This window comes from Carettochelys insculpta, chromosome 9 (assembly GCF_033958435.1).
Source record: "Carettochelys insculpta isolate YL-2023 chromosome 9, ASM3395843v1, whole genome shotgun sequence".
NCBI lineage: Eukaryota > Metazoa > Chordata > Testudines > Carettochelyidae > Carettochelys > Carettochelys insculpta.
The window spans coordinates 61,378,084-61,405,927 of record NC_134145.1 but is presented as its reverse complement, the minus strand read 5'-3'; the positions used below and the strand labels follow the sequence as shown (position 1 = coordinate 61,405,927).

The window sequence follows — 27,844 nt, the reverse complement described above, 5'->3', positions numbered from 1 at the left end:
AAAACTCTTGGAGATTGGAAGAGGTCCCAGATGATTGGAAAAAGGCAAATATAGTAACTGTCGTTTAAGGAGGAAAGAAACTCAATCCAGGGAACTATACACCAGTCAGACTTAACTCAGTCCCTGGAAAAATTATGGAGGGGATCCTCAAGGAATATATTCTGAAGCAGTTAGAAGCGGGGGAAGTGATCAGCAATGGTCAACATGGACCACCAAGGGCAAGTCATGCCTGACCAATCTGATTAGCTTCTAAGATGAGGTAACTGGTTCTGTGGATATATGGAAGTCAATGGATGTAATATACCTTGACTTTAGCAAAGCTTTTGATAGTCTCCCACAATATTCTTGCCTGCAGGTAAGGAAGTATGGATTGGACAAATGGACTAAGGTGAACAGAAAACTGGCTAGATGGTTGGGCCCAGTGGGTAGTGATCAACAGCTCAATGTTTGGTTGGTGGTCAGTATCAAGTGGTGTGCCCCTAGGAGCTATTCTAGGAACAGTGTTGTATTGATGAGCTGGATGTTATTTGCAGATAACACTAAACAAGTGGTAGAGGAAGATACGTTGGAGGGTAGGGATAGGGCCCAGAGTGACCTAGATAAATTGGAGGATTGGACCAAAGGAAATCTGATGAGGTTCAACAAGGAAAAGTGCAGAGCCGTGCACTTGGGACAGAAGAATCCCAGACATTGTTACACAGAGAACAACTCCATCTATGGGAGGTAGCTAAGACGATGGAAGAATTCTTCTGTTGACTTAGCTACAACCATTTGGGGTTAGGTTGACCTAACTACATCGCACAGAGTGTGACTTTTTCACAGATCTGAGAGATGTAGTTAGCTTGACATATACTTTAGGTTTAGCTTAGCCCTAATGTTAGGGAATGATTCTATGACACCCACTGACAGTACTTCAAGTATCCCGAGGAGAGTTCTGTAAACAGGGGAGGAGATTCAGAGAGCTAGCTGGTCTGTAGCTTCACAAATAAACAAGAAGTCCTGTACAGCTAAGCCCTAAGATACAACATACCTGCTCCAATCCCACCAACAGAAACAAAAACCTACAAGATCTTTATTAAGCCTATTTAAAATTTTACCCACCTGGGGAAGTAAAGAAACAGATTGACAGAGCCAGACAAGTAACCAGAAGTCACCTACTTCATGATAGGCCCAGCAAGGAAAATACCAGAACAATACTTATCATCACCTATAGTCCCAGCTTAAACACCTCCAGCACATCATTGACAACCTCCAAACTATACTGAAACATTATCCTTCACTCTCACAGGTCTTGGGTGAGAGGTCAGTCCTCTTCTACAGATAGCTGCGCAACCTCAAGAAAATACTCATCAGTAGCCACTCACCATACCACAAAAATACCATCCCTGCAACAAACCCTGTTGTTAACTCTGTTCATGTATCTAGCCAGGCGACACCAATCACATGAGTGAACCACATCAGTCATACCATCAGGGGGTCATACACCTGCACATCTACTAGTAGTATATATGCCAGCATATGCCAGCAATGCCCCTCTGCCATGTACATTGGACAAACTGGACAGTCTTGGTGCCAAAAAATGAATGGACATAAATCTAACATCAGGAAAGGGAACACACACAAAACTGTACAGGAACACTTTAACCTTCCTGAAAATTCAATAATGGATTTAAAAGTAGCCATTCTTCTGCAAAAGAATTTTATCACCCTGACCACAGAGGGAGACCTCTGAATTTGAAATCATTTGCAAGTTTGACACATTTAATCTCCCCCTTAACAAAGATTTAAACTATTTTATGCACTACAAGGGCAATTTCCCTACCTTTGATATTTGCAGGAGTGGGACACATGACTTAACTTGCTTCATCAACTGCCTGCTAGTGATACGTAACCCCTTTCCCCCACCCTTTTGCCTGCTATATAAACCCTGGATTCTATTTTATTCCACTTCAACCATCTGAAGAAGTGGGTCTTACCCACAAAAGCTCATGACCTAATAAATGTGTTTATTTGAAAGGGAAAGAGCTGGTGTTCAGACAGAGCTTTGTGGTACAGGGGAACAGCAGGGTAGAGCAATGGGAATAAACAGTAGGAGCCTCACAGGAAGCAAGTGGAGGAGAATACGGGGCTGTCAGGGAATCCAGAGCAGGATGGTAAGGCAGGTCAGTATGGGGTGTTGGGAGATAGTGCAGGGTGGAAGGAGAAGTGAGATGGGGCTGTCAGGGGATCCAGAGGAGGAGGGTGAGGGATGGGGTGTTTGGTACTGGGGTCTCAGGGGGACAGTGCAGGGTGGGAGGAGAAGTGGGATGGGGCTGTCAGGGGATCCAGAGGAGGAGGGTGAGGGATGGGGAGGTTGGTACTGGGGTCTCAATGGGACAGTGCAGGGTGGGAGGAGAAGTGGGGTGGGGCTGTCAGGGGATCCAGAGAAGGAGGGTGAGGGATGGGGAGGTTGGTACTGGGGTCTCAGGGGCACAGTGCAGGGTGGAAAGAGAAGTGGGATGGGGCTGTCTGAGGATCCAGAGGAGGAAGGTGAGGGATGGGCAGGTCAGCACTGGGTGTCAGGGGGACGGTGCAGGGTGGAAGGGGCTGTCAGGGGATCCAGAGGAGGAAGGTGAGGGATAGGCAGGTCAGCACTGGGTCTCAGGGGGACAGTGCAGGGTGGAAGGAGAAGTGGGATGGGGCTGTCAGGGGATCCAGAGGAGGAAGGTGAGGGATGGGGAGGTTGGTACTGGGGTCTCAGGGGGACAGTGCAGGGTGGGAGGAGAAGTGGGATGGGGCTGTCAGGGGATCCAGAGGAGGAGGGTGAGGGATGGGGAGGTTGGTACTGGGGTCTCAGGGGGACAGTGCAGGGTGGAAGGAGAAGTGGGATGGGGCTGTCTGAGGATCCAGAGGAGGAAGGTGAGGGATGGGCAGGTCAGCACTGGGTGTCAGGGGGACGGTGCAGGGTGGAAGGGGCTGTCAGGGGATCCAGAGGAGGAAGGTGAGGGATAGGCAGGTCAGCACTGGGTCTCAGGGGGACAGTGCAGGGTGGAAGGAGAAGTGGGATGGGGCTGTCAGGGGATCCAGAGGAGGAAGGTGAGGGATGGGGAGGTTGGTACTGGGGTCTCAGGGGCACAGTGCAGGGTGGAAGGAGAAGTGGGATGGGGCTGTCTGAGGATCCAGAGGAGGAGGGTGAGGGATGGGGAGGTTGGTACTGGGGTCTCAGGGGCACGGTGCAGGGTGGAAGGAGAAGTGGGATGGGGCTGTCAGGGGATCCAGAGGAGGAGGGTGAGGGAAGGGGAGGTTGGTACTGGGGTCTCAGGGGCACAGTGCAGGGTGGAAGGAGAAGTGGGATGGGGCTGTCAGGGGATCCAGAGGAGGAAGGTGAGGGATGGGGAGGTTGGTACTGGGGTCTCAGGGGCACAGTGCAGGGTGGAAGGAGAAGTGGGATGGGGCTGTCAGGGGATCCAGAGGAGGAAGGTGAGGGATGGGGAGGTTGGTACTGGGGTCTCAGGGGGACAGTGCAGGGTGGGAGGAGGGGCGGGGGTGTCAGGGAGGAGGCGGGGGTTGCTGGGTGACGAGAGGGGCGGTGGGCAGGGCCTTGCTGGGTGACGTCGGGGAGGGGCAGGAGTGTGAAGGCGGGGGAGTGGTTGCAGGGTGATGCCGAGGAAAGGGCGGGGGGTGGAGCCGGCGGGGGCAGGACACCCTGGAGGACCGGAGGTGGGTCTCCGGGAGCCGCTCTGTCCCCTCTCCCGCAGCTCTGTGGTTAAGATGGCGGCGGGGGCCGAGGGGGCGAGTCCGTGAGTCCCAGGCCGGAGCGCGGCGGGCCGGCGCTGGGGCAGCCCTGCGGGGAGCCGGCGGGGCGCGGGAGCAGGAAGCGACCCGCCGGGCCGGCAGCGGAGGCATGTGAGTGAGGGCTGGCGGGGGCCCAGGACGGCAGCGCGGGGATGGGCCAGCAGGTGGGCCGCGTCGGGGAGCCGGGAGCCGGGCTCCAGCAGCAGCAGCCGCCGCCGCCGCCTCAGCAGCCCAGAGGAGCGCGGGGAAGCAGCGCGCCCAGGCCCGCGGGCCGCAAGCGGGAGGCGGCCGGGCGCACGGCGGAGGGCGGCTTCAATGTCTTCACCCAGCACGGTAAGAAGGGCGGGGGCGGCCGCCGGCCCCCGGGGAAGGGGGCACCCGGGGGACCGGGCTGGCAGTTGGAAATAAAGCGGGGGCGGGGTGAAGTAACAGTGATTGCGGGCGGACGGTTGGGTGGCAGCCGCACCCAGCTCCTCCCCCGTCGCTGTCTGCGAGGGCGGGGGGGGCGGCTGTCCCAGGCACCCCCTTCCTCGTCGTTGTCTGCAGCGGTCTGCTCTGGCCTGCCCGTGTCGTGAGATCTGTGCGGGGAGGCGACGGGAGCTGCTTTCCTAAACCATTTCTGCTGGAGCAGGGATGGGGAGCCACCCCCAGCCTCGGGTCGGGGCATAGTGTACATTCAGGCCTCCGTTAACTACTTGCACTGTCCGATTTCTTGCTCCTGGAAAAAAAAAAAAGACGGTGAAAGGATGCTTCACACCTGAAGTACACGACCCAAGGAGGATCTTATTGCTGGAAACCTCTATCTACCTGCTTTGTCGGGGGAGGGGGTAGTGATAGTTGCAGTTTTATTGGTAAAGAGGTGTCTTGTATAGACTCTCATTGACACCAAGCTAAAAAGCCACTTATCTTAGCAAAACCTCTGTGAGCTTCAGTGGGATGGGCCCCCCATAATCAACCCGTTGGACTGTTGGAGGGAATAAGTACTGAACACATTTTCCACCTACTCTTGCTGTTTAGCTTCATTTCAAGTACTGACATGGCTTTTTCATTACTAAGGATAGATGGAGCAGGCTGTTTTTGGTCGTGGCATGGCTTTAATCATCAGTATATCAGCTGATTTAGCTGAAGTCCAAATTTGCCCTCTCCTTCCAATTTACAGTAATAAAAGTAAAAATACTGACTGTGAAAGTGAGGTTACAGGAAAAGGTTCTCTTAAAAAGCCAATCTCAAATATTATATCTTTAATTTTCATGTGCCATTTTTATTCCTTATGAAAATTTTCATGCTGTCATACACAAGTTAACAAAAGTTGAGAAATAGGATAAACTGAAATATGTACATCTTAAAATGAGCACAAGGAGCTAGTCTAGTGGTGGTGCATTTGGTTTTTATAATCTTAGGACCTGAATCTGCTAGCAAGAGCTGTGTCAGTTTTATTTCAGCTAGAGCAAACATTCTCCATTGTTCATGTGGCTAAAGTACTTCTCACTGCTTAGCTCTTTCTGTGCGCAACAGAAAATGTATATTCATCAAGATCCTGGATTGCTTGTTATATTTTGTTTAAAGTAAATTCATTCCCTGTGATAGCTGTCATGCATAGTTTTAGTAAGTGGGAGTAACTCTTCAAAGTAAATTCATTAGCTAAATATACAGCGTGTATTGATAAGATTTTAAACATCCTTTATAGTAAACTGTTTATGGACTTTAGGGCATTGTCAACTTTTACATACACCCATCCTCCCACCCACCATTTCCATACACAAGTCTTGGGCTCTTGCTGCAGGTTACATTCAATAGAAAGTGAGGAAAAAATTCAGTGGGACCTTGTGTGGTCGGTTTCACTATTTCCTCTGAACAGTCTATTAGTTTTCCTTGTTTGTATGGGTCTTTCACACAGCATCATAAAGATAATATTTTGGAAACAAGAAAATTACTGTAAACCCAAAGAATTGGCTGGTGATCTTGGGGGCAGACAGTTGAAAATACTAACTTCAGTTTGATGTTGAAATGAGAAATCTTCACAGTAGAGCTGCCATGAAAGCCTGATCACACAGTCTAATGTAATGACAAAATGCCTCTACTTGGTGTTTTGGTAGCAAAGCGGGATAGTGATAACTGTTCCTGAAGGCTAGAAACAGTGCTGGTTATGGAAAGTGTTCACAAGTACAATATAGTATATGGAACCATTTGTTAGTTAAGTGTAATTCAGTTAAGGTCAAGTCACATTCTCTTTTGTATATTGCGGTATTACCTAGAGGCCCTAACCAAATTTAAGGTCCTGCTGTGCTGGGTACTGTACATAATGTAAAAGAGTTTGTGCCCCCAGGAAACTTGTCTAAACTGCCAAAAGTGGGAGAAAGGAAAATTTTTTTTCCTCCACATTTCAAGAAATAAAGACACAGAGGTCCTTCTGCTGTTGCTGTACAGAGCCACAAGTTATGTCCCCTGCAATTCCTCTGTCCAACACCAGCTTCTGCTCTCCCAGCCCTGATTCCGACATCTCGTAGAACTATGGAGATGGCTGCATGAAATCATCATCATCCATGGGCTCAGTGCTCATTGGTATCTGATGCCTCTCACTACTTCCTTCCATCTTTCCCTGTCCAGTGCAGAGCGGCTTAGTTTCAGTACACTAGCTCCGCAACAATCTACCCATTTTCTGTGGGGTCTGCCTCTTCTATGCGACATGTGTTAATTGTAATTTTCTTTCGGTAGCCAACTTATCGGCCCAACCCAATCACTTGATTTGAGTCGCAGACATTGTTTATCTGGGCAACATCCGAGCTGGCATCTTTTATCATTTAGTTGTACTGACATCAGATTTCATTCATATTGTTGTTTCACGGTCAGCGCATCATCACTCATGAAGCCAGCCTCATAGCAGAAAAGATGGAGATTGAGGTTTTAGAGTATTTCTCTGTACTGCTAGTCATCTAGATTAAAACAATTACAGGAGCTGTTTTTCACTATTTATAATGTTTTTTCAAGATGAGGGTTAAAAGCAATGCGTACTAGTTAAGATTGACATCTTGATAGTGAAACTGTTTGAAATAGTATGGTTGCAGTCAGTTCAGGAGGGGTTTTCATCAGATCTAAGGCAAAAAGATATTGTCTTTTTCAAGATTTTGTGGAAGCTTGGAATTCCCCACTTTCATGCTCTTCCCCACATCTATAGTTTATGTAAGTTACAGATCTCACCTCTGAATCCCCACCTTATTACCTCAATAAATACTTCAGTCCTACTGAGGCCAATTTTAAGTCAATTTTCATTTTAGCAGAAATGAATAGTACCTCAGAGACTAGAATTCACGCAGTGAGGAGAAACTACAATGAAAACTAGTCAAGGCTGAATTCTTATCTTAAACTGCCACCTCAGACAGCAACCCAAGCCCTCTGTGCAATTCTAGTGCAATTAGAGAAACAGGAGTGCACTTCCATTTTCCAGAGAGGTTCCTCGATCTGGTCTTATTTCCCCTGGATCCATTGTTTCTCTTGCTCCCTCCCTTCTCATTTATTGCCTTCACTCTTGTTTCCCTGACACTCTTTTTACTTCTGTTTGTTGACTTGACCTAGCTTCTGATTAATTTCCCTCACTACCTGGACCAAGTCTGCCACATCTCCTCCTTCCCTCTGACTGCCAGGGAACATACTAATCCCAAGTTTCCATCCTTTCTCTGGTGAGCAGGACTGTGCTTGTAGCAGTGTTCACTGTATGAATGATAGAGAGAAGAAGAACATTAGCCTGTAAACCCATTTGCAGTGATTGACCAGCACAGCCAGTCAGTCTGAAAATGAAAACCCTCCACCTGCTTCCATTTTTCTTGAAACACCAGCAAATGTGAGGAGAAATAGACTTTATTGGCCAGGTCAGCCCTCTGCTTTTCCAGATCCCTCCTCAAGCCCTGCGTAGACAATTGCATCCTCTCTACTACTAGCAGACTGCACCTTTCTAAATCTGTGTTCACTCTTTCTAAGTGCAGTTTGGGGTGTCACTGCCATTTTAAGTCCTTGATAAGGAAACATACAGTAGAACAGTGTGTCTTTCCAGTCTTAGATTAGACTGGTAGTGGAGATTTTTAAGCACAAGTGGGATCTAATCGGCATAGGAAAGAATGCAAAACAGTTGTAATGTAAACTGATAAAAAGTTTTCAGACAACACAAAAATTGAGGATGTGGTAACTAATGAGGAAGATAGGTCACTGATTCAGAGTATCTGGATTGCTTGCTAAACTGGGCACAAGCAAACCATAAGCATTTTTATACAACTAAGTCTGAATACGTGCGTATAGGAACACAGAATGTAGGCCATGCTTACAGAATGGGGGCAATCTGTTCTGTAAAGCCATGACTCTGAAGCAGGTCTGATGGATAGTCAGCAAACAGGCACTCTGGTCAAGAGAACTGCTGTGATCCTGGGATGGACAAACGGGGGAATTTTTAGCAGGAGTTGAGAAGTTGTTTAACCTCTGTATTTGGCACAGGTGTGCCCACTGCTGGAATACTCTGTCCAGTTCTGGTATCTACAATTCAAGAAGGATGTTGATAAATTGAAGAGGACTTAGCGAAGAGCTACAAGAATGATTAAAGGATTGGAAAACATGCCTCATAATATGACTAACTCAGTCTGCTTAGCTTAACAAAGAGAAGGCTAAGGGGTGAGTTTTAAATATGTATATGGGGAACAAATATTTAATGGACTCTTCAGTCTAACAGGAAAAGGTATACTATAATGCAGGGTGGAAGTTCAAGTTAGATACATTCAGACTGAAAAATTGTATGTTTTCAACAGCATATAATAAGTGAAACAACTTGCTAATTGTTGACGATTTTAAAAATCAAGGTTGCATGTTTTTCTGAATTAAATTATTTTGGTGAAGTTTTATGGCTTGTGTTATAAAGGAGGTCAGACTGGATAACTACAGTGATCCCTTCTAGCCCTTAGAATCTGTGAATGTGACTCATCTTGGTTATGGAACACCACTTTCATATTAAACAAGATAATTTGAAATTCTGATTGTTCTTGGATGCATCATCAAGTTTGCTTTGCCCTCTTTTGTTAATTGTAGAGGTTCAGTCCTTCTGGAGGGCAGCTGTATTTAGAACTACTATGGGAAGGTGATAGGGAAAGTAGACATTATGAACTGTTTATATGAGATTATGAATTCTATATATAGATCTTTACCAAACTGCAGATTATATTTTGCATGTGGGGCTGCTGTCTTCTCACCTTTACATAGGGCTGAAATTCCAATGGTTCTCAATTTATACATGTACATATAAGTGGATGGGACCTCAAGAAAGCAAGTCCAGTCCCCTGCCCTCTTGGCAGGGCTAAGCACCATCCCTGACAGTGTATTTTTTAAATCTATTTGCCCCAGGCCCCTAAATGGCCTTCTCAAAGATTGAGCTCACAACGCTGAGTTTACAAGGCCAGTGCTCGAACCACTGGGGTAGCCCTTGAACACAAACATCCTAGACAGGCTGTCTGTCTCCCACCCAAAAGAACCATGTCAGGAAACAAATCCCTCAGGTAGAGAAACGATCACCAACTGGGACTGATTTGGAAGTCACGTGATCAAGAAATTAGAACTTTATAAAACACAAGGGAGAGGCTCAGGAACACACGCCACGCACGCGCGCGATATGGTGAGAGAGAACAAGGGAACAGACAAAGGCTGGAGGAGGTAGTTGGCTGTGTGTTTCAGAACTCAGGTTATACAGTGCAAGGGCAGGATGCTGGATGGCTCCAAAGAACTGTGACCTAGGCACTGAGAATGCACTTGAATAGTAAGGAAACTGAGGGTTTGGTGTTGTATACCCCTGTAAATCACTTAGGATTAAAGAGCAATTATGTGTTTAGAATCCATTGCTAAATTTGTGTCCTATGCTATATTCGTGTGTGTGTGTGTGTGTGTGTGTGTGTGTGTGTGTGTGTGTGTGTGTGTGTGTGTGTGTGTGTGTGTGTGTGTGTGTGTGTGTTCGCTCTTGTGTCTTCTCCCTGTCTCCTTAAAGCCTTACACTTCATCTCTTTAAGTAGAGTGCTGGGGATGTGGTAGAGCTACAGGGAGAAACTCTAAAGCTAGTACTTGCCCTATGTTCCCTGTAAGGTGGATGCTAGTATGGCTGCTCAGGAGACATACAAATGCCACCCAGCTGATTAGCAGAGCACCCACAACTAGGGTTTTGTTTCTACTGGTGGTGCACGTATACCTGCCTTGGTGCACATAAAATGCATTCCACAGATGGATGGCAAATCTGCATGTGGAATGTCAAAGATTACAGGGAACATGGGTCACATGGTCCAAATTCTCAGGATGTACTGGTGATTCCATGCCAGGAGCAGTGACTGAATTCTGGAGGCTGAGAACACCCAAAGGTTCACTGGCTGGATCTTTTCACGGCAGTCTAATGAGGGGGCACTAGCCTGGACCTGTGCCATCATTTCTGGAGTCAGTTAAAGGTAGGTATGTTTTGTTACACAGAAGGAAGGGGAGGGAGCCTTCAGTGTTGTGCACCATAGGCCATTTAAGAGGCATCCTGATTTCCCCATTGAGCCTGGCTGCTTGAGCCCCCAGCCAGCTCAGGGTTGATCACTTTCTCCTCCCCTCAGCTCTTTGCAGAGCCATGGGGGGAGGGAGTTGACCCCTAAGCCAGCTGGGGGCTCAAGGAGCAGGCTGCCTCAGTCCCAGCTGATGCAGGGTTGGTCAGTTTCCCTTCACAGGGGCTTTACAAAGCTTCTGTGGGAGGGGAAATTGACAAACCTGCGGCAACCCCCAGCTGGCAAGGGTCATCTGAGTGTACCATGAAATGTCATCCAATCTAACACCCCCTTACTCTACAAAGAGCTGTGGGGGAGGGGAAATTGACTAACTCTGGGCTGGCTGGGGGTTCGGACACCGATTGAAAACCATTGGTCTAGATTGATGTTTTTATATTCAGAGTGACGTACATGGTATTTAAAGTAAACTTATTACAGAGGACTAACAAGAAAAGGTGATCAGTTCCTCTGGCTTGGTTGCTCCTACAAAATTTGTTTGTAATAGGGCTGGGTTTGTTCCCATTGTGATTTTTGTTTGTGGACTCTACCACTCTAGGCTTTTGTTCCAGCATAGCCAGGTGATTTCTGTTCATGTTTTGTCCTCTGGAAAAAGAAATTCAGCCACCTTATATCTTGTGCAGCGACATCAAGCAAGATAACCCAGTACTTTTAAAAATAAAATAATCATTAACGCTCCTAAGGCAGTTAGTGTTGTGCAACACAATAAAAACATTGTAGTGTACAAAAAAACCCCATAAAACTGCTTTTTTTTTTTTTTTTTTGACATTGAAAACAGCCTGAGGAAGTTACAGAAGAGGCAGAGAGAAAACATTAGGTGGTCAATATGTTTGATATTTCACCATCTTTTTAAAAATTCTCTAATTTTCATGCTAATGAAATGTAGGTGTCTAAATCAGAGCTGGTTGCCTGGTTTTTCCTGTTGCAAAGTGCTCTATGCTGATGTAATAGAATGACTAGGTGACTACCTTTTCATTGTATTCAGCAATCTTATGGGACCATCACCTATAAGTACCTGTCTAACAACTAATTACTAAACAGTGAAGGAAGATGGATCAGTGAAATGTCTAAAAGGAATGCCTCAGTAGAACTTGGAATCATAGGCATGTTCTCTCTGTAATGCTTCAATTGCCATATCTGAATTATTCCTTCAAAATTTCAATTAGATTTAGTATTAAGTTCATGTCTTCTCCTAAACTGTTATGCACAGGGGCATTAAAGATCTGCTGCATTATGCTTCAAAAGTGAGATGAATGATTCTAATTTGAATGACTTGTAAAGCTCCTTGGGAAGAAATGTACAAAGAACATAGCCTGCATTTTGTATGGTATTTCTGGCATTATAATGTTTTCTATAGACTTTTTTTCTATATAAAGAAACTTCACCTGTAAAAGCCAAGCATTGAATTCAATAAGCAGAACTACTTCAAAACATTTTAGCTGAAACTGTATCGGTCAGCCTTAAAACTGAATATAACCACCCTTCCTCAGGCCTCCAATTCCTGTGTTCTCCAGATGGAACAGATGGCACGTTACAAATTGTACTGGCAATACTGTAAGGGTTGCTATTGCTTTGCAAGTGGAATCGTTTGTAATTTTTTGTTAACAGGTTTTTTGACAGAAGGGACATGGCCAAGTGAATAAATTGGCAGGACACAAATTTTGATCAAGCATGTGGTACAGGAAAAGGAGACTGTCACAAGTCGCTTGTATTATATAGATTTTTGCCTAGATGGATAGGCAATTTGCAGAGTTGGTGCCCATCCCCTAGAGCAAAGGTGTGGAAAGTGGTGGCCACAGCACAATTGGCTTCCTCACCCCCCCTGCGGGCTCAGCACTGGCATCATTTCTGTCCCTCCCCCTTGGGGGGGTCTGCTGCAGACCCCATGGCCTCTCATGGCTCATCTGACCCACGCTGCCAGCCCCATTGCCTCAGAATGGTTCACTATCTTCTAGGAGCACCGAAATAATTTCTGACCTGTATCAGGGGGTAGCCATGTTTGTCTGTATCCTCAAAAACAACGGGAAGTCCTGTGGCACCGTATAGACTAATATTTATTGGAGCATAACCTATTGTGGGCAAAGGCCCACTTGTTTTGGCATAATTTCTGGTGTTTGAGGCACACCACCTGCCTTCCCCCCCCCACCAGCCTGAGCAAGCTGGGAGTCATGTTTGGCAGAGGCATGAGTGTGGAGGTAACAATGGGGTGATGATTGGTCCTGTTTTTACCTAGACAGTTCCTCATTTAACCTTCCTGGAGAGCATCCTGACTTTTTTTTTTTTTTTTTTTTTTTTTTTTTTTTAAAAGGGCAGTTTGTCCCATACGTTGATCTGCTGTTTAGAGAGCTGCCAGGGAGGGCTGGAGAACAGGGCAGGTTCTAGAAATGGAAGGATAAAATGCTGCCTGGGAAGGAGTTGGACGGGCTCTGTAAACGGAATGAAAATGCTATTTAAAGATCGGCCTGTGAAGGCTGGGAAAGGTGGTAGGGCAGACTCTTCCATGATCAGTGATCTACTGTTTGGAGACCTCAACTCATCCCGCTCTATCAGAGATGCTAGCTACAGTTGTCTCTTGTCTTATGTTTAGGTTTTTGTTTCTTTATGGTACTAACTGCCCTTAGAAGGTATGGTGTTTTAGCCTTTTCCAAGAAGACACTATGGCTGCATCTACACAGCCCCAGAAAGAGGGGCATGGTAATGAGCAGCCCAGAAGATACTAATGAGGTGCAGATGTAAATTTCCTGTGCATCATTAGCGTATGGCCATGTGATTCGGATTCTGGAAGCAGCTCTTCCAGACTCCAAAATAGACATGTAAATGTGTGGCCAATGGGGATCTCCTGGAGGGAAACCCCTTTCTGGAAGTCCCCTCTTCCTCAAAATGTACATCCGTGCCTCATTAGCATCTTCTGGGCTGCTCATGGGGCATGTGTAGATGTGGCCTCTGGAAAAAAAAGTGTGGGGTAGTGCTATTTTTCTCCCCCACTTTAGTTCAGTAATGTAACTTACATGGTTAGATCCAAAATTTCCAGGAGTCTGGATTACATTAGGCAGATTGGAGGGCCTCACTAATAGCAAGGATGAAAAGTGGGTCCCATTGTAAAAAGTTTACTCACGCCTGCATCTAGGAAAAGGGTGCTTTCAAAAGCAGGGCTGCCCTTCGAAGGAACCCCATCTACACAGCTAGTTTGCATTTTCAAAGCAGCACTTTTGACACAGCGAGTGGCTGTAATTATGCAAATAGGATGCTGAATATTCATATCAATGCCTCATTAGCATTTTTGATCTGCTGTATTTACATACCCCTTCCAAAAGCGATGCGCTGTGTTGATGCAGCCTCAGAGTATACCAGTTCATAGACAAAGGCTAGGAGGACTTATGATTATATAGGCTGACCTGTCAAAATAAGTCATACGGAACTTGACATCCTCTCCAGGCTTCACTTAATTTGCTCTTAAGGGTGATAGATTTTCAACATAGCTGGCAGCTCGTTAGCTTATTTGGGTCTGAACTCCATGTCAAACAACAAGTTACATGAAGCAGGTAGGAAACACTTTGAGTATCAGGTATTGTTAAAAGCAAGTGTCAGAAAAATGATTATACAAAAAATACCTAGTTGTATCCCTCCTTATAGCTATTTGCCTATCAAATTGTATCAGTTTCCCTGTCTTTCAAAGAGCTAAGGATTGCTGACCTTATCTGTGCTACAGCTGACAGTGTTAGGCTACTTGCTACTACCCCACTGCCTGCCAAAATTCTGTTACATATTTTGGTTGTAACAGGGTGTAACATGGCAAGTTAAACTTATGTTTAAGCAGCATTGGGGAAGAAGGAAAACAGTTTCCATATATTGGAGTGTTCAAAAACTGGAGAAAGTAAGGAGAGCACATTTTCATGGAAGTTTAGGGGGAAAAATACAGTAAATCATTGATAGAAGACGTTTAAGTTTCGTGATCACAATTCAGAAAGCAAGTAAAATTTGTTTGTTGGCATGATAGGATAGGTATGAGCAACATCTGAAACAGATGTTAAAATCAAACCCATAAACTTCTGTGCTGCACTCTAGCCTGTGTATCTGGTTTTGTGGCATAGTTGTAAAATGCTGGTTTCCATTTTGGAGTCTAATCTTGTGATGATCTGTGCAGGCTATTCTCTGTAGAATATGTAGACAACTCTGTTACAAAGCCATTGAGGCTTCCTGTTGGTAGCACTATAAACCACACAAGCAAATCTTTGGTTGTATTACCAGTATCTGCTTTAGAAACCTCCAAGCTTTGTGGCTTTATGAACAGTCTTGAGTAATTGTATTGGAGATAGGTACCTACAACAACATCTGTCAAATAATTAGATATGGGAATCTACCTTCACCATTACGGGTATCCACTAAACCACCACAAGTCAATTACAGAATTGCTTTAAATTTTCTGTTTTTGAGCTGTTGAGTGATTAGGGAGGTGAAAGCTACGATTCTCAGTAAGGATACATAGACTGTTTTGTCTTAATTTTTCCTGGGTTTTGGAATACTATTAAATATATTTAAGATAAAGATCTTGGGACTCTTATGCAATTGCTTTGCTTGAGGGTTGTAGAATATTTTTATCCAGACATTTTCTTATATCTATTTTAGTCTTGCAAAGACATTCTAGAACTATTGTATATATGGCAGCTTGGTATAATTTGCCTATAGAATCCCTTTTGTATTTATTTCAAATAAATTTACAAACTAATCAGCTATTGGGAATGTGATAAATTGGGGGCAGAGTCACTGTATTCAGTAATGCATAAAGAATAAATTTTACTGGAATTGTGCTGCCATTGCCAACTGTTTCATATACTCTCCTATTGGATGTTTCTGCATGTAAAGATATTTACTCATTTTTCCTTAGTCGTTGCCATTGGTGCACGTGAAGCAAACCACTCAGTTTCAAGTTGCTGGATATGTACTATGAACAGAGTCACCAGCACCACCCTCTGCAGATGTGGAAGAAATTAGAACATTGTTACGTTTGGCCTCTAGTGTGTAGGGGTAGTATATGTGCATGAGCTTACCAGTTAACCATTAACATCCCTAAGTCTAACCAGTCAAACCGAAATGGCTTTTACAGTGCAAAAGTAGTACAAGAAAGAGATTTTTAAGAGAGTCTGTGTACATACTTGACTTACCTAAGGGCCTTTCATTCCTAATGATACCCTGGGTAAGCCTAACTTCTTCAGGTACCCCAGTGGGTGCCCTTGCCAGTAGTTTCCTGAAACAGCTTCCGTAACAACTGCCCCTTCCCCCAAGAGTTACTTTTTAAATTGGTGTTGCCCTTTTGATCTTGTATTCCTGTCCAGTGTTGTCTCTTAACAAGCTTTGAGTGTTTGTGCTATTAAAATAAACCAACATAGTACGTATCTCAGCCAAGTCAGCATAAAGCATTAAGAACAGCTCTGCACCCTCACAATGCTCATGCATTTAGGAAAGTATTATCTTCCTATAATCTGAAAGTTGTCTGTTACAATGAACTTGGCTAAAGCTGTTATTTTTCAACCCTTGGTCCCTTCAGTTTTCAGGATAATTGTAAAGGTTGTTTGAGCAGATGGGCAGGAAATTCATTGGTGAACAAGAGCATGGACAGGATTGAGTTTTGAAGAATTTTCTTTAAAAGAACAAAAATAAAACAAAAAGGCACCCCAAACACACACCATCCTAACTTTCTAGTCCATAGGTTGTGATCAGCTTTGAACAGGTGTAAACCAATCCTGTGACATCTTCCCAGGCTTGCTCCAGAGTTTTTGTTGGTATTAGCAACAGTATGAAATTAACAGGACTGTTCAGTTTCCATTAAGAACAAGGGCTACCCTAACTCCTTTGATTTCACTGCTTCTATTCAGAAGCCCAGAAACTTGCGAGAATATCAATTTCCTGCTGCTCTTTGAGAAAGCTATGAACAGCAGCATAGGCAGGGTATAGGTTTTTTTTTTGAAGTGACTTGACCAGTAGCTTTGACAGTATTTTATCACTTGAGAGACCTTGGAGGCACCTTTACCTTCAAGTTATGAGATGGTGTCCTTTATAATGTACAGCATTAAACCATTGAGGCAGGAAAGGTTGCTTTGCTAATTATACAATTCTGATCATTCCTAACGAGGATCATGAATATGTGGGGGTATTTAGAATTTTCTCAAGGCAAAGCTAGTAGTAAGGACCGTGGTAGAGTAAAGGACCACAGTTTTGTAGTTGGTGTGAATGTGTAATTCATCATGTGACCTAATTTATCCACTGAAGCAAATTAGACAGCTTCTACATCATCGATATTAGTTTTCCTAACTTACAAACATGAAAAAAATATTTTGAATTGTTTGCTTAACATTTGTTTTTCTCCTGTCCTAACAGTTTCAAAAACAAGCAAAGGATTTGATCTGGATTGGAAACCTTTTTATCTGAAGAAAGCCTTTGGAGTGGATGAGAAAACGGCAGAACAAATTAAAGTCTCAAAAGCTCTGTAGCACTCATGCGCCACTTTAACTTTCCTTTTTGTCTCAAAACACTTTTACTTAGGCTACATCTACACTACAGCAATCTGTCGACAGAAGTCACTTGACAGAGTTGTCAACAAAATGTTATGCCTCAAATTTTTGAGGGATAACACTGTCAAGACAAATGCAGAGTTCTGTTGAGACTCTGACAGAAGGCTTTGAGTGTAGACACTCCCTGGGTTCTGTCGAAAGAAGGACCCTTCTGTCAACAGAACTCTCCAGTGTAGACACAGCCTTAATGATTAGCGTGAGGCATTAAGACTCAGGCACAACGTACCTGTAAGGGAAATGTTACCATTTTTCAAGTTAATAAACTAACACCTAGATTAAACTTAATAATTTTCCAAAGTCCCCACTAATTTTTCATGTTCTTTTTCTCTGCGTCATTATCTAACTTGACAGAAGTTGGATTTTTTTAAAAGGTGTTTAAGAGTTGGGTGGCTAAAGTTAAGTGTACAAGGTTAGTAGGCACTCAGATATTGTTGTTGGTAGACTTCCCAAGGTTACACCAGGAGGCTGGCCATGCTGGAGATATCTAGGATTCTTGATACCCACTTCTTTGTTTTAATACTCCTTATATTGTCTGGTCAGTAAACATCATCCTTTTCATATTAAGTGAACTCTCTCAAAGTTTCAACACAGTAACTATTGATTTGTAGTTCACGTTTAGAAGATAATTGTGTACTCTGAATTCTAGTTTTCAGTGAAATGTATAATTCCTGCACTTTGGTTGAGTACTTGAGAAAAGTTTTTAAAACTTCCATGTTTTGTCTTTGGAATGCAAACATCAAAATGACAGCTAATGAAAAAATGTCAGTTGATCTTAGCTTCTTATTGCACAGGCTAAGTCACTTATTTCTTTTACAGCTTGAGCCTTTGTAGAAGCTAGGAGCTTGTTTACATAAATTAGCACAGAAATAAACAAGTTTTAATTCTCATCTTTGTTGTTTTGATGCAGGTCTTTGCAAACTCTCAAGTCTTTACTCTGTGTTGCACATAGGCCATTTCTATACTAAAAAGCTTACAGCAGTGCAGCTGTATGGGTGCAGTATGCCACTGTAAGATCTCCCATGTAGTCACTCTGTAATTAAATCACCTGAATCAAGCTATGGTAACTGTCATTGGAAGAGCCTTATCACTGTCTATGCCAGCACTTCTGATGGTATACTTCTATCCCACAGATGTATATTTTTTTCACACCACTGAGCAGTGTAAGTTTATCCACTGAAACACTTTTGTTAGCATAGATACAGGCTAAGTGAAGCTAGTCTTCACTATAGAGTTAGATCAGCCAAACTACAGTGCTTGGGGCTGTGAAAAATTTCATGCCTTGTGCCATGGAAAAACCTGAGTCAAGTCTAAGTGTAGACACCACAAGGTAGACAGAGGAATTCTTCATTTGACCTAGCTGCTGCCTCCTGGATGTGTGGATGGAAGAACCCCTTGGCTGTGTCTAGACTAGCCCCCAACTTTGAAGGGGGCATAGTAATTAGGGTGTTCGGAGGTTATTAATGAAGTGCAGCCGTGCATATGCAGCAGTTCATTGGGCTAAATCTCCCCCGCGGCAACTTCAAAGTGCTGGGTTGCGTGTAGCGACGGGTATTTCGAAGTGCCCGAACTACTTTTAAGTCCCTTTACTCCTCGCAAGCCGGCACTTCAAAGTTGCAGCAGAGGAGAATTAGCTTAATAAAGTGCTGCATATGCACCGCAGCGCTTCATTAGTAATATCCCAACACCCTACTTGCCATGCTCCCTTCCAAGTTGGGAGCTAGTGTAGACACAGCCCTAGATACTCACCATAAAGGTTTGAATTAAAACTGATGTAATGATTTCAGTGTAAATTAGTGTGTATATTCAAGCTCCAAATCACTACTTAGTTTTTATCCTTTGCTATTTGACATATGCTTTATTTCAGGTAATGTTCTGTCATACTAGTGCAACTAAATACTGCAGCATTTTACTTGGTGTTCCAGTGTTCCTGTTGTACAGATGGGGAAGCAGGTTCAGAGAGTGCTGAGAATGAGCTGATGTTTCTACAACAGTGGCCTTTTTATAGAAACTGGCTTGTAGCAGATGTTCAATAAGATAATGCACTAATGGATGAGTGTTTCACGTATCCTTGCCCAAACAGAAGTGGCAGTGATCCATGGTAGGGATAATCTTTACAGTTCTTCCTCTATTGGAAAGCTCCTTGTTTCACTGGAATATGACGCTGTATGTTAGTTAATTTATTGCTGAAGTATGGCACATATGATCTATGGTACAGGCAGAGCTGGCTATGTTCTTTGAAATGGTGATACACCAAGAACAGTACATTTCAGGCAAGATGGTAAAAGTGCCTTTGTTTAACCTACAAAAACTCTAGTGTGCCACTAGGGGATGCCACAGTCCTGAAAATCAGTACCCTATTTAAGAGCCTTGTTTTCTGTTTGTAGCAAAAACTTCTGGCTTCTTTTGAGATGAGGATGCTATCAGTGAGGAATCGAGCCTTGGCAAACCATTCCCACTTAGGGGAAGCACAAAGATATCTGAATACTAAATGGTGGGGATAAGTATCACTTTTTTTGGTGATTCCATAGCTCTGACTCTTTCCTTGGTTCAGTATTGAACAAGTGTTCCCAGATTGGTGCTGTAGTGAGTTTTGTTTCTGTGAAGTGCCATCCTCGAGTGGGCCTTGCTTCAGTGCTAAATGAGTGATTTGATCATTGTGAACTACTGGATTCTTATCAACTTGGAGTTAAGCAGACACTCCACGTGTCACCAAGCTATTATTTGGTGGGCCAGATCACCTGACCACTACAGAAAAAGGAGAATAAATGGAAGTGAGTCTGTGCTCACGAAAGCTCATGCTCAAAGCTTTTCTGTTAGTCGATAAGGTGCCACAGGACCCTTCGTTGCTGTTACAGAGATAATGTAGGAATGCTTACATAAGGGGCCAATCAGCTTATTATCAATATTCAAATTGTCTTGGCCCAATTCTCTGTAATTCTCTTATTTCACCGGCAAATCTAAAAAAGTTTCCCGGGGAGGTAGGCCCCAGCCTCCCCAGATTCAATATCTTTACTATCACATCATTCCCATGGTATTCTTTCAGTAATCCAGGTTTCTTGGGTGTCTTTTTTTTTCCCCCCTCAGTGCATGAGCTGAGTCCTATATAGGTCCTTATACTTCCCCCACACCCTCCCCAATCCCAGCAGCCTCTGAGAGAATTGACTAATTGGAGACAGCAGATTCGGTTTTCTCCCCCCATCTGATGATTCACGCAGTCATACATATATTTTCTTTCAACACACATTTAGAAATCTTTGGGAGTGAATAATGGAAAACTATATAAATATTAAACTGCTATTAAACATGCATAGGATGCTGATCACTTCAGGCTTTATCACTGTAGAATTACCTCCATATATCTCAGTTCTCTTTCCTAATCTGCAAAACGGGGATCATACTGACAACTTACCAAGGATATTTAAGTATTTTACTTAGTTGTATAAAATGCTTTGAAAATTAACCGGACCTTGTAAGTGCTAAATATTTAACACACTGATTTTTGCCTCTGATTTGGTAGGCTGTTACTAAACAAGGAAAAATGCATTTCTGCTGTGACTTTTAGACAACATTGCAGAGATTACTTGTTGATAGGGTGTAGCAACATGTCAGAAGAGAGGTAATTTTGTGTGTTTACTTGTTTGACTCTTAGATAACATTTAACACATTTAATGTCAAATTCTGCTGGTATAGTCCCATGTGCTGTTTGGCAAAATGCCATTTTATATCATCTGGCCACAGAACTCAGTGAAACATATCATATGCTTATACCTTCTTTCAGGAAAAAAATGTTAAATGAAACAGTAAGTAGTATACTCATAAAAACAAAACTGGCAGTGGAGGAGCTTTTGGTTTTTCAGCTCTCATGGCTGCTTTCTCTCAGCTATAGTAGTAGTGTGGGTTTTTTTTTTTTTTTAACATTCATTACATTTTCATGAGCCTTCCCCATTGCAGTTATTTAAAAAGTTAATAAATGAGACCACTCTTATTTGTCTGTACTTAAAATGCAGATTTTTTAGAAAATTGAGTACAAAAATCTATTATAGTTGAAAATCCACAATATAGGAACTGAGCAATTATGCTAATAAACCCTAAATTCATGCCTTTTGCTCACATGCCGGTATGTAAGATGGGGTATATTTAAATATAACAGGATTGTCAAAGGCGTTCACCATACCTCCATACTCAAACTCCCATTTTGGTATGCCCCTTTGCCCAGCATGTACTGTGTGCGTCCCGATTTTGTTACAGAATGAGCAAAAATTAGGCTGCATCTACACTACATTCCCCTTTCGAAAGGGGAATGCAAATGAGGTGCAGATTTACGTATCTCACATCATTTACATATTTTCACACCTCATTTTCATTCTCCTTTCGAAAGGGGAATTTAAACCGCATCTACACTTGGTGTCACGTGTTTTTTTCTGTTGCCAGAGAGAACTAGTTTGCCACAAGCTTCTCAGCCGTGGGAGCCTTGAAAAGCTACAATGAAAGGAGACTCTTAAAACCTTTATTAGTAGAAAAACAATTTGGGTGCTTTGGGAGCAGTTCCTCTCTGTATGATAATACTGAACAATGCTTCATTTCTCTAGACTAAGACATCTACATGGCAACATTGTTGGACTATACTTTCCAACTCTTCCAATAGCGAGTTAAGTGTATTTTAAGTCGTGAGCCAAAACTACCACTGCCATGTAGTATTTCCTGAAGTGAGGCAACCTGGGGTCCAAATAAAGAGATTGAGGACCAAGAATTGGAGCTGAGAATGGCAATGGGGTAGGTTGGGAAGCTAAAGGGAGCAAACACCTAGAAGGATAAGGCACTAAGCGGTGTTTCCTCTAATTTTCATCTATCCATGTGCAGAATAAATTTTATGTGCACCCCCAGTAAAAACCCATACTGCCAGCTGTGGGTCCTCTGTTAATCAGGTGTGTGCATGTAAAGGTGTCTCTGTTGGCCACCCAAGTATTCAGTTTGCAGGGAACAGTGGTGGTAAGTAATGGTCAGCATGGATTTGTCAAGAGCAAATCATGTTAAACCAACCTGGTAGCTTTCTTTGATAGGATAACAAACCTTGTGTATAAGAGGGAAGCAGAAGATATGGTATAGCTAGAATTTAGTAAGGTGTTTACAGTCTCACATGACCATCTCTTTAAAGGAGGAGAGAAATGCAGCCTAGGGAAAGCTGCTATGTGGTAGGTGCGTAACTGATCTCTGGGAATGGATACCAGCAATTCACAGACATGCTGGAAGAGCATAATGAGTAGGTGTCAGTGTCTCTGCACTTTTGCTGACAAAATATTCCTACTTTGTTAGCCTTAATCAGCTTGAGTATTGCTGTATTTTCCTTTCCCCTCAGTGCTGTTTTTTTGACAGCACATTAACTAAGGGAGACCACTGGCACTATTATGTTTTGAAGTCAGTTGCAGAACAAGGAGGCTCCAATATTAGCATTAGTAACATAATAATGCAACAGATGTCACTGTTGAAAATCTTATTTTAGAAATACTGGTTTCTTTCCAGAGAAAAATTGTCACGTTGTGTTGAAACCACTCTCTTTTGAGGCATAGAGCAGAGAGAGAAGATGAAGGACTGGACAATATAAATCTATAACTAGATTTTTATTGGGGAAGAGCCTATTTGTAATCAATCTCAAAAATGAGTTAAATGGTATCAAACACTGATCTGGTTTTTATGGTGATCTTTGTAAATCAGCTTCCAAGTAGCTTTTAATAGGTACTTCAATAGGACTTTCATACTGCTAGTATCGCATGACATGCCTGCAGCAAGGTTATTGCCTTCAACCAAAACCTTTCCTCCTTTTGACATCCTTGAAACTCAAAAGTGACTGAACTTAGTGACAGAATTGTAAACATAAGTTGGTAGATAGATGGGGATGGGGGAAAATAGGGAACTTTCTTTTGTACCAAGAGAACTGACAAATTGAATCCCTTGTAAACAAACATGGGATTTGAGGATGCTAAGAATTACTATGGCTGAATCAATGCGCATGATAGCTAAAGGGAAAGTGTGGAGCTATCATGCATGGGCCAGGGGTATAAGAGGCAAAGGACAGCAATTCTTCCCCTGGGTCTTAGTGCTTAACATTTCCCCTATGGGTCTATTAATATAAAAGTAAAAAGCCTTCCAGCTTGCCAGACCTACTAGCATAACATTGACCCTTTGAAAAAGCCATTAAGGGGTAATGAAGCCATTTAACAGGCATGTCCCACACCAGAGGTATAGACACTTGACCCTCTTTAATTTGGCAATCTTGGGGGAAAAGGTTATGTCAAGTTGTGGAATTTTCTGCATCATAGGTGTTTGCCATAATGAAGGATAAACGAAGTCTCCTGCTTTTGTATATACACACACTGTAAAGGACTGCTCTACATGTAGAACATGTCATAAGATAAATCTTTAATGCACTGTATTTAAACAGGAATGCACTGTGGGGTGGAGATGCAGGTTCTGAGAAGGGGTGGTGGTGGATCAGGAGCATTCTGGAGGTGTACAGCCTGTCAAGCAGTGGAAACCATGCTCCATTTTCTTAGAAATTTTTAGAGGAGTATTTTAATGAATATCATTTCCTACATTTGGGTTCAGGGACTTGGCTGGAATGGGTGAGCAGAGATGGAGAGGGACAATTAAGAGGGAGACTATGGGGAGGGTGTGGGGCCTGGGCAGAGCAGAGCACCGGTGGAGTATGGCCAGGGCTGCAGTCTGGGAAGTTTGCCTCCACAAACAGCAGCTTCACCCACCCCACCATCATTCAAGCTGAATTAAAGAAAGTGTCTTTACGCTTAGATTAAACAGGTAAAAATTGAACAGCAGAAATGTTAGCATTTAAAGACTAACAAAATGATTTATTTGGTGATGAGCTTTTGTGGGACAGACCCACTTCTTCAGATCCTGATGAAGTGGGTCTGTCCCACGAAAGCTCATGGTCAAATAAATAATGTTGTTAGTCTTTAAAGCACTACATTTCTGCTGTTTTGTTTTGCTGGAGTGCAGACTAACATGGCTGCCTCTCTGTTACAGGTAAAAATAAATTATGAGGTTTGATTTCCTGCCATAAATCTCTTATTTCTGTGGGCAAGACTATTAAACTAATCACATTCGTAAAAGTGGGGAGAAATTCTGCTGCTGCTAACAGTTGTTCCACTGGTTGCAGTATTTCACTTACACGAATCTCCCTCTGGAGGAGGAAGGGCTATTTTGGCTAAATTGCCAAGTCTGAATTTGGTGTCAACAGTAAAAGGGATCAACGCAGCTGGTAATTTGCAGTATTACTTAACTTTTCCAGCCTCCAGATGATGAAGCTCACATGATTTGTTGAAATCATTGTTCACTGGATTGTCAAAAAGAAAAATTTATTAGTTTTTTTTTTGTAGAGTTACAGATTTTTGGGGAGGGAAAGATTAACCCATGTTTCCTCTAGAATGTGTTCCTGAAGGTGCTACTGAATGCATTGGGAGGCTATGAATGCTTAATGAAATTTTTTATTGGTATGTTGATTTAACAGTATACTGACATTTAATTTGTAAACAATAGGAAGTTTGCACAGTTCTGGCAATGCTGAGGCTTAGTAGGAAACAAAAAAATCTGATGAAGTGGGTTCTTACCCTCTGAAAGCTCATTACTAAACAAATAAAATGGTTAGTTTTTAAAGTGCTACAGGACTGCTTGATTTGATTTTTTTTTTTTGGGTGACAGTTCAGACTACCACGGCTATCCCTCTGAGGCAGAAAACAGCTATTCCAGAGAAAATTGACACTGAACTATTCCACGAAACATTAGAATTAGAATAACTTTCTATTGTAAGTTAAAAGGTCCATTATGTAAAGGCTGTTGTACAGTACTGACAGAAGTCATAAGTTCTGTTTCTGGATCTCCCACTGATTTGCAGCCTAACTGTGGGCAAGTTGCAACCTCTGTACCTCAGTTCTTCATTTGTGAAATGCAGCTAATAATTCTTTGCTCTCTCAAGGGAGTATTGTAAAGCTTCCAGAGCTTTTCTGAATTGGATAAGGTGCTCTAAATGTGCAGAGTATTAAAATTACTTTCTAGTACTAGGATCCTCATTTGTGGGAGTTATAAACAAACATCAAGAAGTTTGCAACTTCCTTGCCTGTCTAGTGCAGCTAAATGAGAGAGAGAATCATTTGTCTTGAATCAACGAGTTGTGGGGAAAATCAGCCCATTTTTCTGAGTCACATTGTTGAGGAGGGATAGAGCTATTGGGAAAATACAGGCTTATTTAGACAGAAAGCTCTGCCACAAGGAAAATGTCATAATGAAAAAAACTCTCTCTCTTTGAATAGAGCAAAGCTGCTTCTTGAGATCAACAAAATATTACTAGATGATGCCATTATCCCAAGCAGAATTTAATCTAAGATGTAAGATGTTTCTTTTAAAGCTGTCAAGTAGTCAGATGATTTACATAGTGAATTGGAGCCAAAACAAATGTCAACACCCACTTAGATGAGCATCTTCGACAAAACAAATGTGTTTATGCAGAGTTTGAAAGGAAGTTAGAGAAGTCACTAACAGTACTAAAGATAAACACAATTTATATTGAGGAAATTTTGTTCTTGTGAAAAAAAATCAAGTGAAATTAATGTTCCTGTCATCTTGGAATTTAAGTTCAGCAGGGCCAGACTTCACTGCATGTGCTGAACTTTTATCCCAAAGGAGGTACTTAGAAGAAGTGTGGCTCCTTCTTAAAGAGATACAATGCTGCTCAGTGTAATTCAAGCAGTCAGCTGTCTTGCCAAACCTGCATAGGCATGCAACAACTGGGAATCTTATTTTATGGAGAGGGGAAAAAGCAAGAGAAGATTGGCAGTAGGGCAGAAACAGCCAGACAATCTTAGGAAAAGCTTAACAATATAAAAGGGCTTAGTAGCAAGTGCTACCTTGTATATCTGAGCAGTGGGTAAAGTGCTGTCTTGGATATTTCCCGCCTTCCTGTGGAGGGAATTTAACCCTGGCACAGAGTTTACAAGTCTAACTTGCTTAGCATCATATCAGTTAATAATTTACGAAGTTATTTCACAGCATGCCGCTCTTTCATTAGGGAATATTGTACTGTCTCTTAAATGATCAATGTAATATAAAATTACCTTGGTGATCCTCCAAACCAGTTTGCTAACTTGTACAGTATGTCAGATGCATCCAGATTTACTCCATGTAACTGAAGGAAGTCTTTTCCTTAGAAGGAATGGCGTGGCTTTATTTTCTTAATATTTTTCCTGGATATCTTGATGACTAGGGTTTGTTCTAGTTAATACTTGCTATTGACGAATGTTCAGAACCAGTTCACATCTCCTATTTTACACAATGGCAGCAAATCTCCCATTCTTTGGTTTATGCCTATGCATGGGATACGATTACAGATTGTGTAGACATACCTGAGCTAGCCTTAATCTGGCTAACTGGGGTCTTAAAGCAATGAAGGTATGGCAGCATGTGCTTTAAGCTCTCTCAGAACACCGGGTAATTATTCTTTTGTCTAGCAAGTGGTAGAAATGATGGAAACATTTAGAGGAGCAGGCTGCAAGTATTTTTACTCCTGCGGGGATTCAAATCTAAGCAGATTTAGATGACGATGATAAAAAGCATGTGCAGTGAAAGCACTTTTTACTTATTTATATACTCATTGAGTCTCTCTCCGTGTACTTTGAGTACCCTTGACATGAATTAAAAATTCAAAAATAATACATAACCATAATGAACCTGCAAGTCAATGTACACTGCAAACACTGTCACTGGTAGGCAGCTTTGTTGGTTCTAGGCCAGTGGTGGGAAAAAACGATAGTATAAACGAGCTCATACTTGATGTTGCTTTGCATAGGACACTTTGCTTTATGTAAAAAGACTAAAAGCAAAGGCTTTGTCACAGTAAAATCCACAGGGGCTAATACCACAGCCTAATTTCATTTGGAAACTAATCTTACGGAGGAAAAAAAGAGGAAATGGATTGGTTTACTAAGCAGTAATATTAGACCTCCCAATGGGAGTTTGAAACCCTCCCACTTCCTTCCTCCTTCAGCGTATATGGAAAATGAGTCATGAGGCAGTGTGCAAAGAGACATATTAGTGAAGGAAGCTAGCATGACCTCCTGTTGCAAACAGCTGACACTTCTTTGCCCAATCCTTTTTGGTATCCCAGTCACACCACCACAAAAAGTGGTAGCAGGGGTAGTGTTTAAACAGCTATGTGAAGAACTATGTGGGCGAAGAGATCTTTAAATAACTGGAAGGAGGTCTTATTTTCCCACTCTGTCAACAAGAGTAGTTATTCCACTCTACTGAGCAGGAGAAGTAAGCCAAATGTAATTGAGTGTTGCAGACATAAGCAATGAAGTGAGATCATTTTCTGCTGCTTTGAGCTTTCCTAATCCACAGCAGAAAGAAGCTGACCCAATTGTCAGTTTTCACTTCTTCCATTTAAAATTCTGTGGGCACCAATGAGATTGATAGGCATCAAGTCATTTTCATTATGCTGAAGTCTGAGGAACCTATGAGCAGTTGCAAAGGTTAGGTGTGGAAGGATGGAACCTAAAACCCGCTGGAGAGGAGAAGAATTGAAATAATAATGAATATTGCCCCAGTTTCCTTGATTTAGCTAGGGGCAGGGAATGAGGTACAGGAGTCAGGTAGGAGGTTGGTTATGTGAGGCTTAGGGTAGGGGATTATTTGTTTAGAGGCTGTGGCTATAGGATAGGAGTGCAGGAAAGAGGACAAAGTCTGGGAGTGATAGAGGAGCTGAGGTCAGGGGTAGAGGGTGGAGGATTGGGTATGTGATGGGGCTTAGGGAACAGGGCTGAGCGGTATGATTGGGGGAGGGCTTACCAGTGACTCACATGGTGGCAAAGGTGTGATGAGTCTGGGGTGGGAGGAGGGGTTTCTTTGGAGGGACTGGGTTGGGCCATGGCTCCCTCC

The 27,844-nt window shown here is 42.8% G+C and overlaps 1 protein-coding gene across 2 annotated transcripts in view; it reads left to right on the top strand.

Moving 5' to 3' along the window:
• Positions 1–3,882: 3,882 nt before the first annotated feature.
• ABL2 (ABL proto-oncogene 2, non-receptor tyrosine kinase) overlaps positions 3,883–27,844 on the top strand; it is a 58,899-nt gene continuing 34,937 nt past the window's right edge. For both annotated transcript variants that reach the window (XM_075002405.1, XM_075002403.1), the window contains exon 1: positions 3,883–4,107. In XM_075002405.1, the coding sequence (XP_074858506.1) occupies positions 3,927–4,107 (181 nt within the window). In that variant the 5' untranslated portion in view covers positions 3,883–3,926. The remainder of the gene's footprint in view (positions 4,108–27,844) is intronic.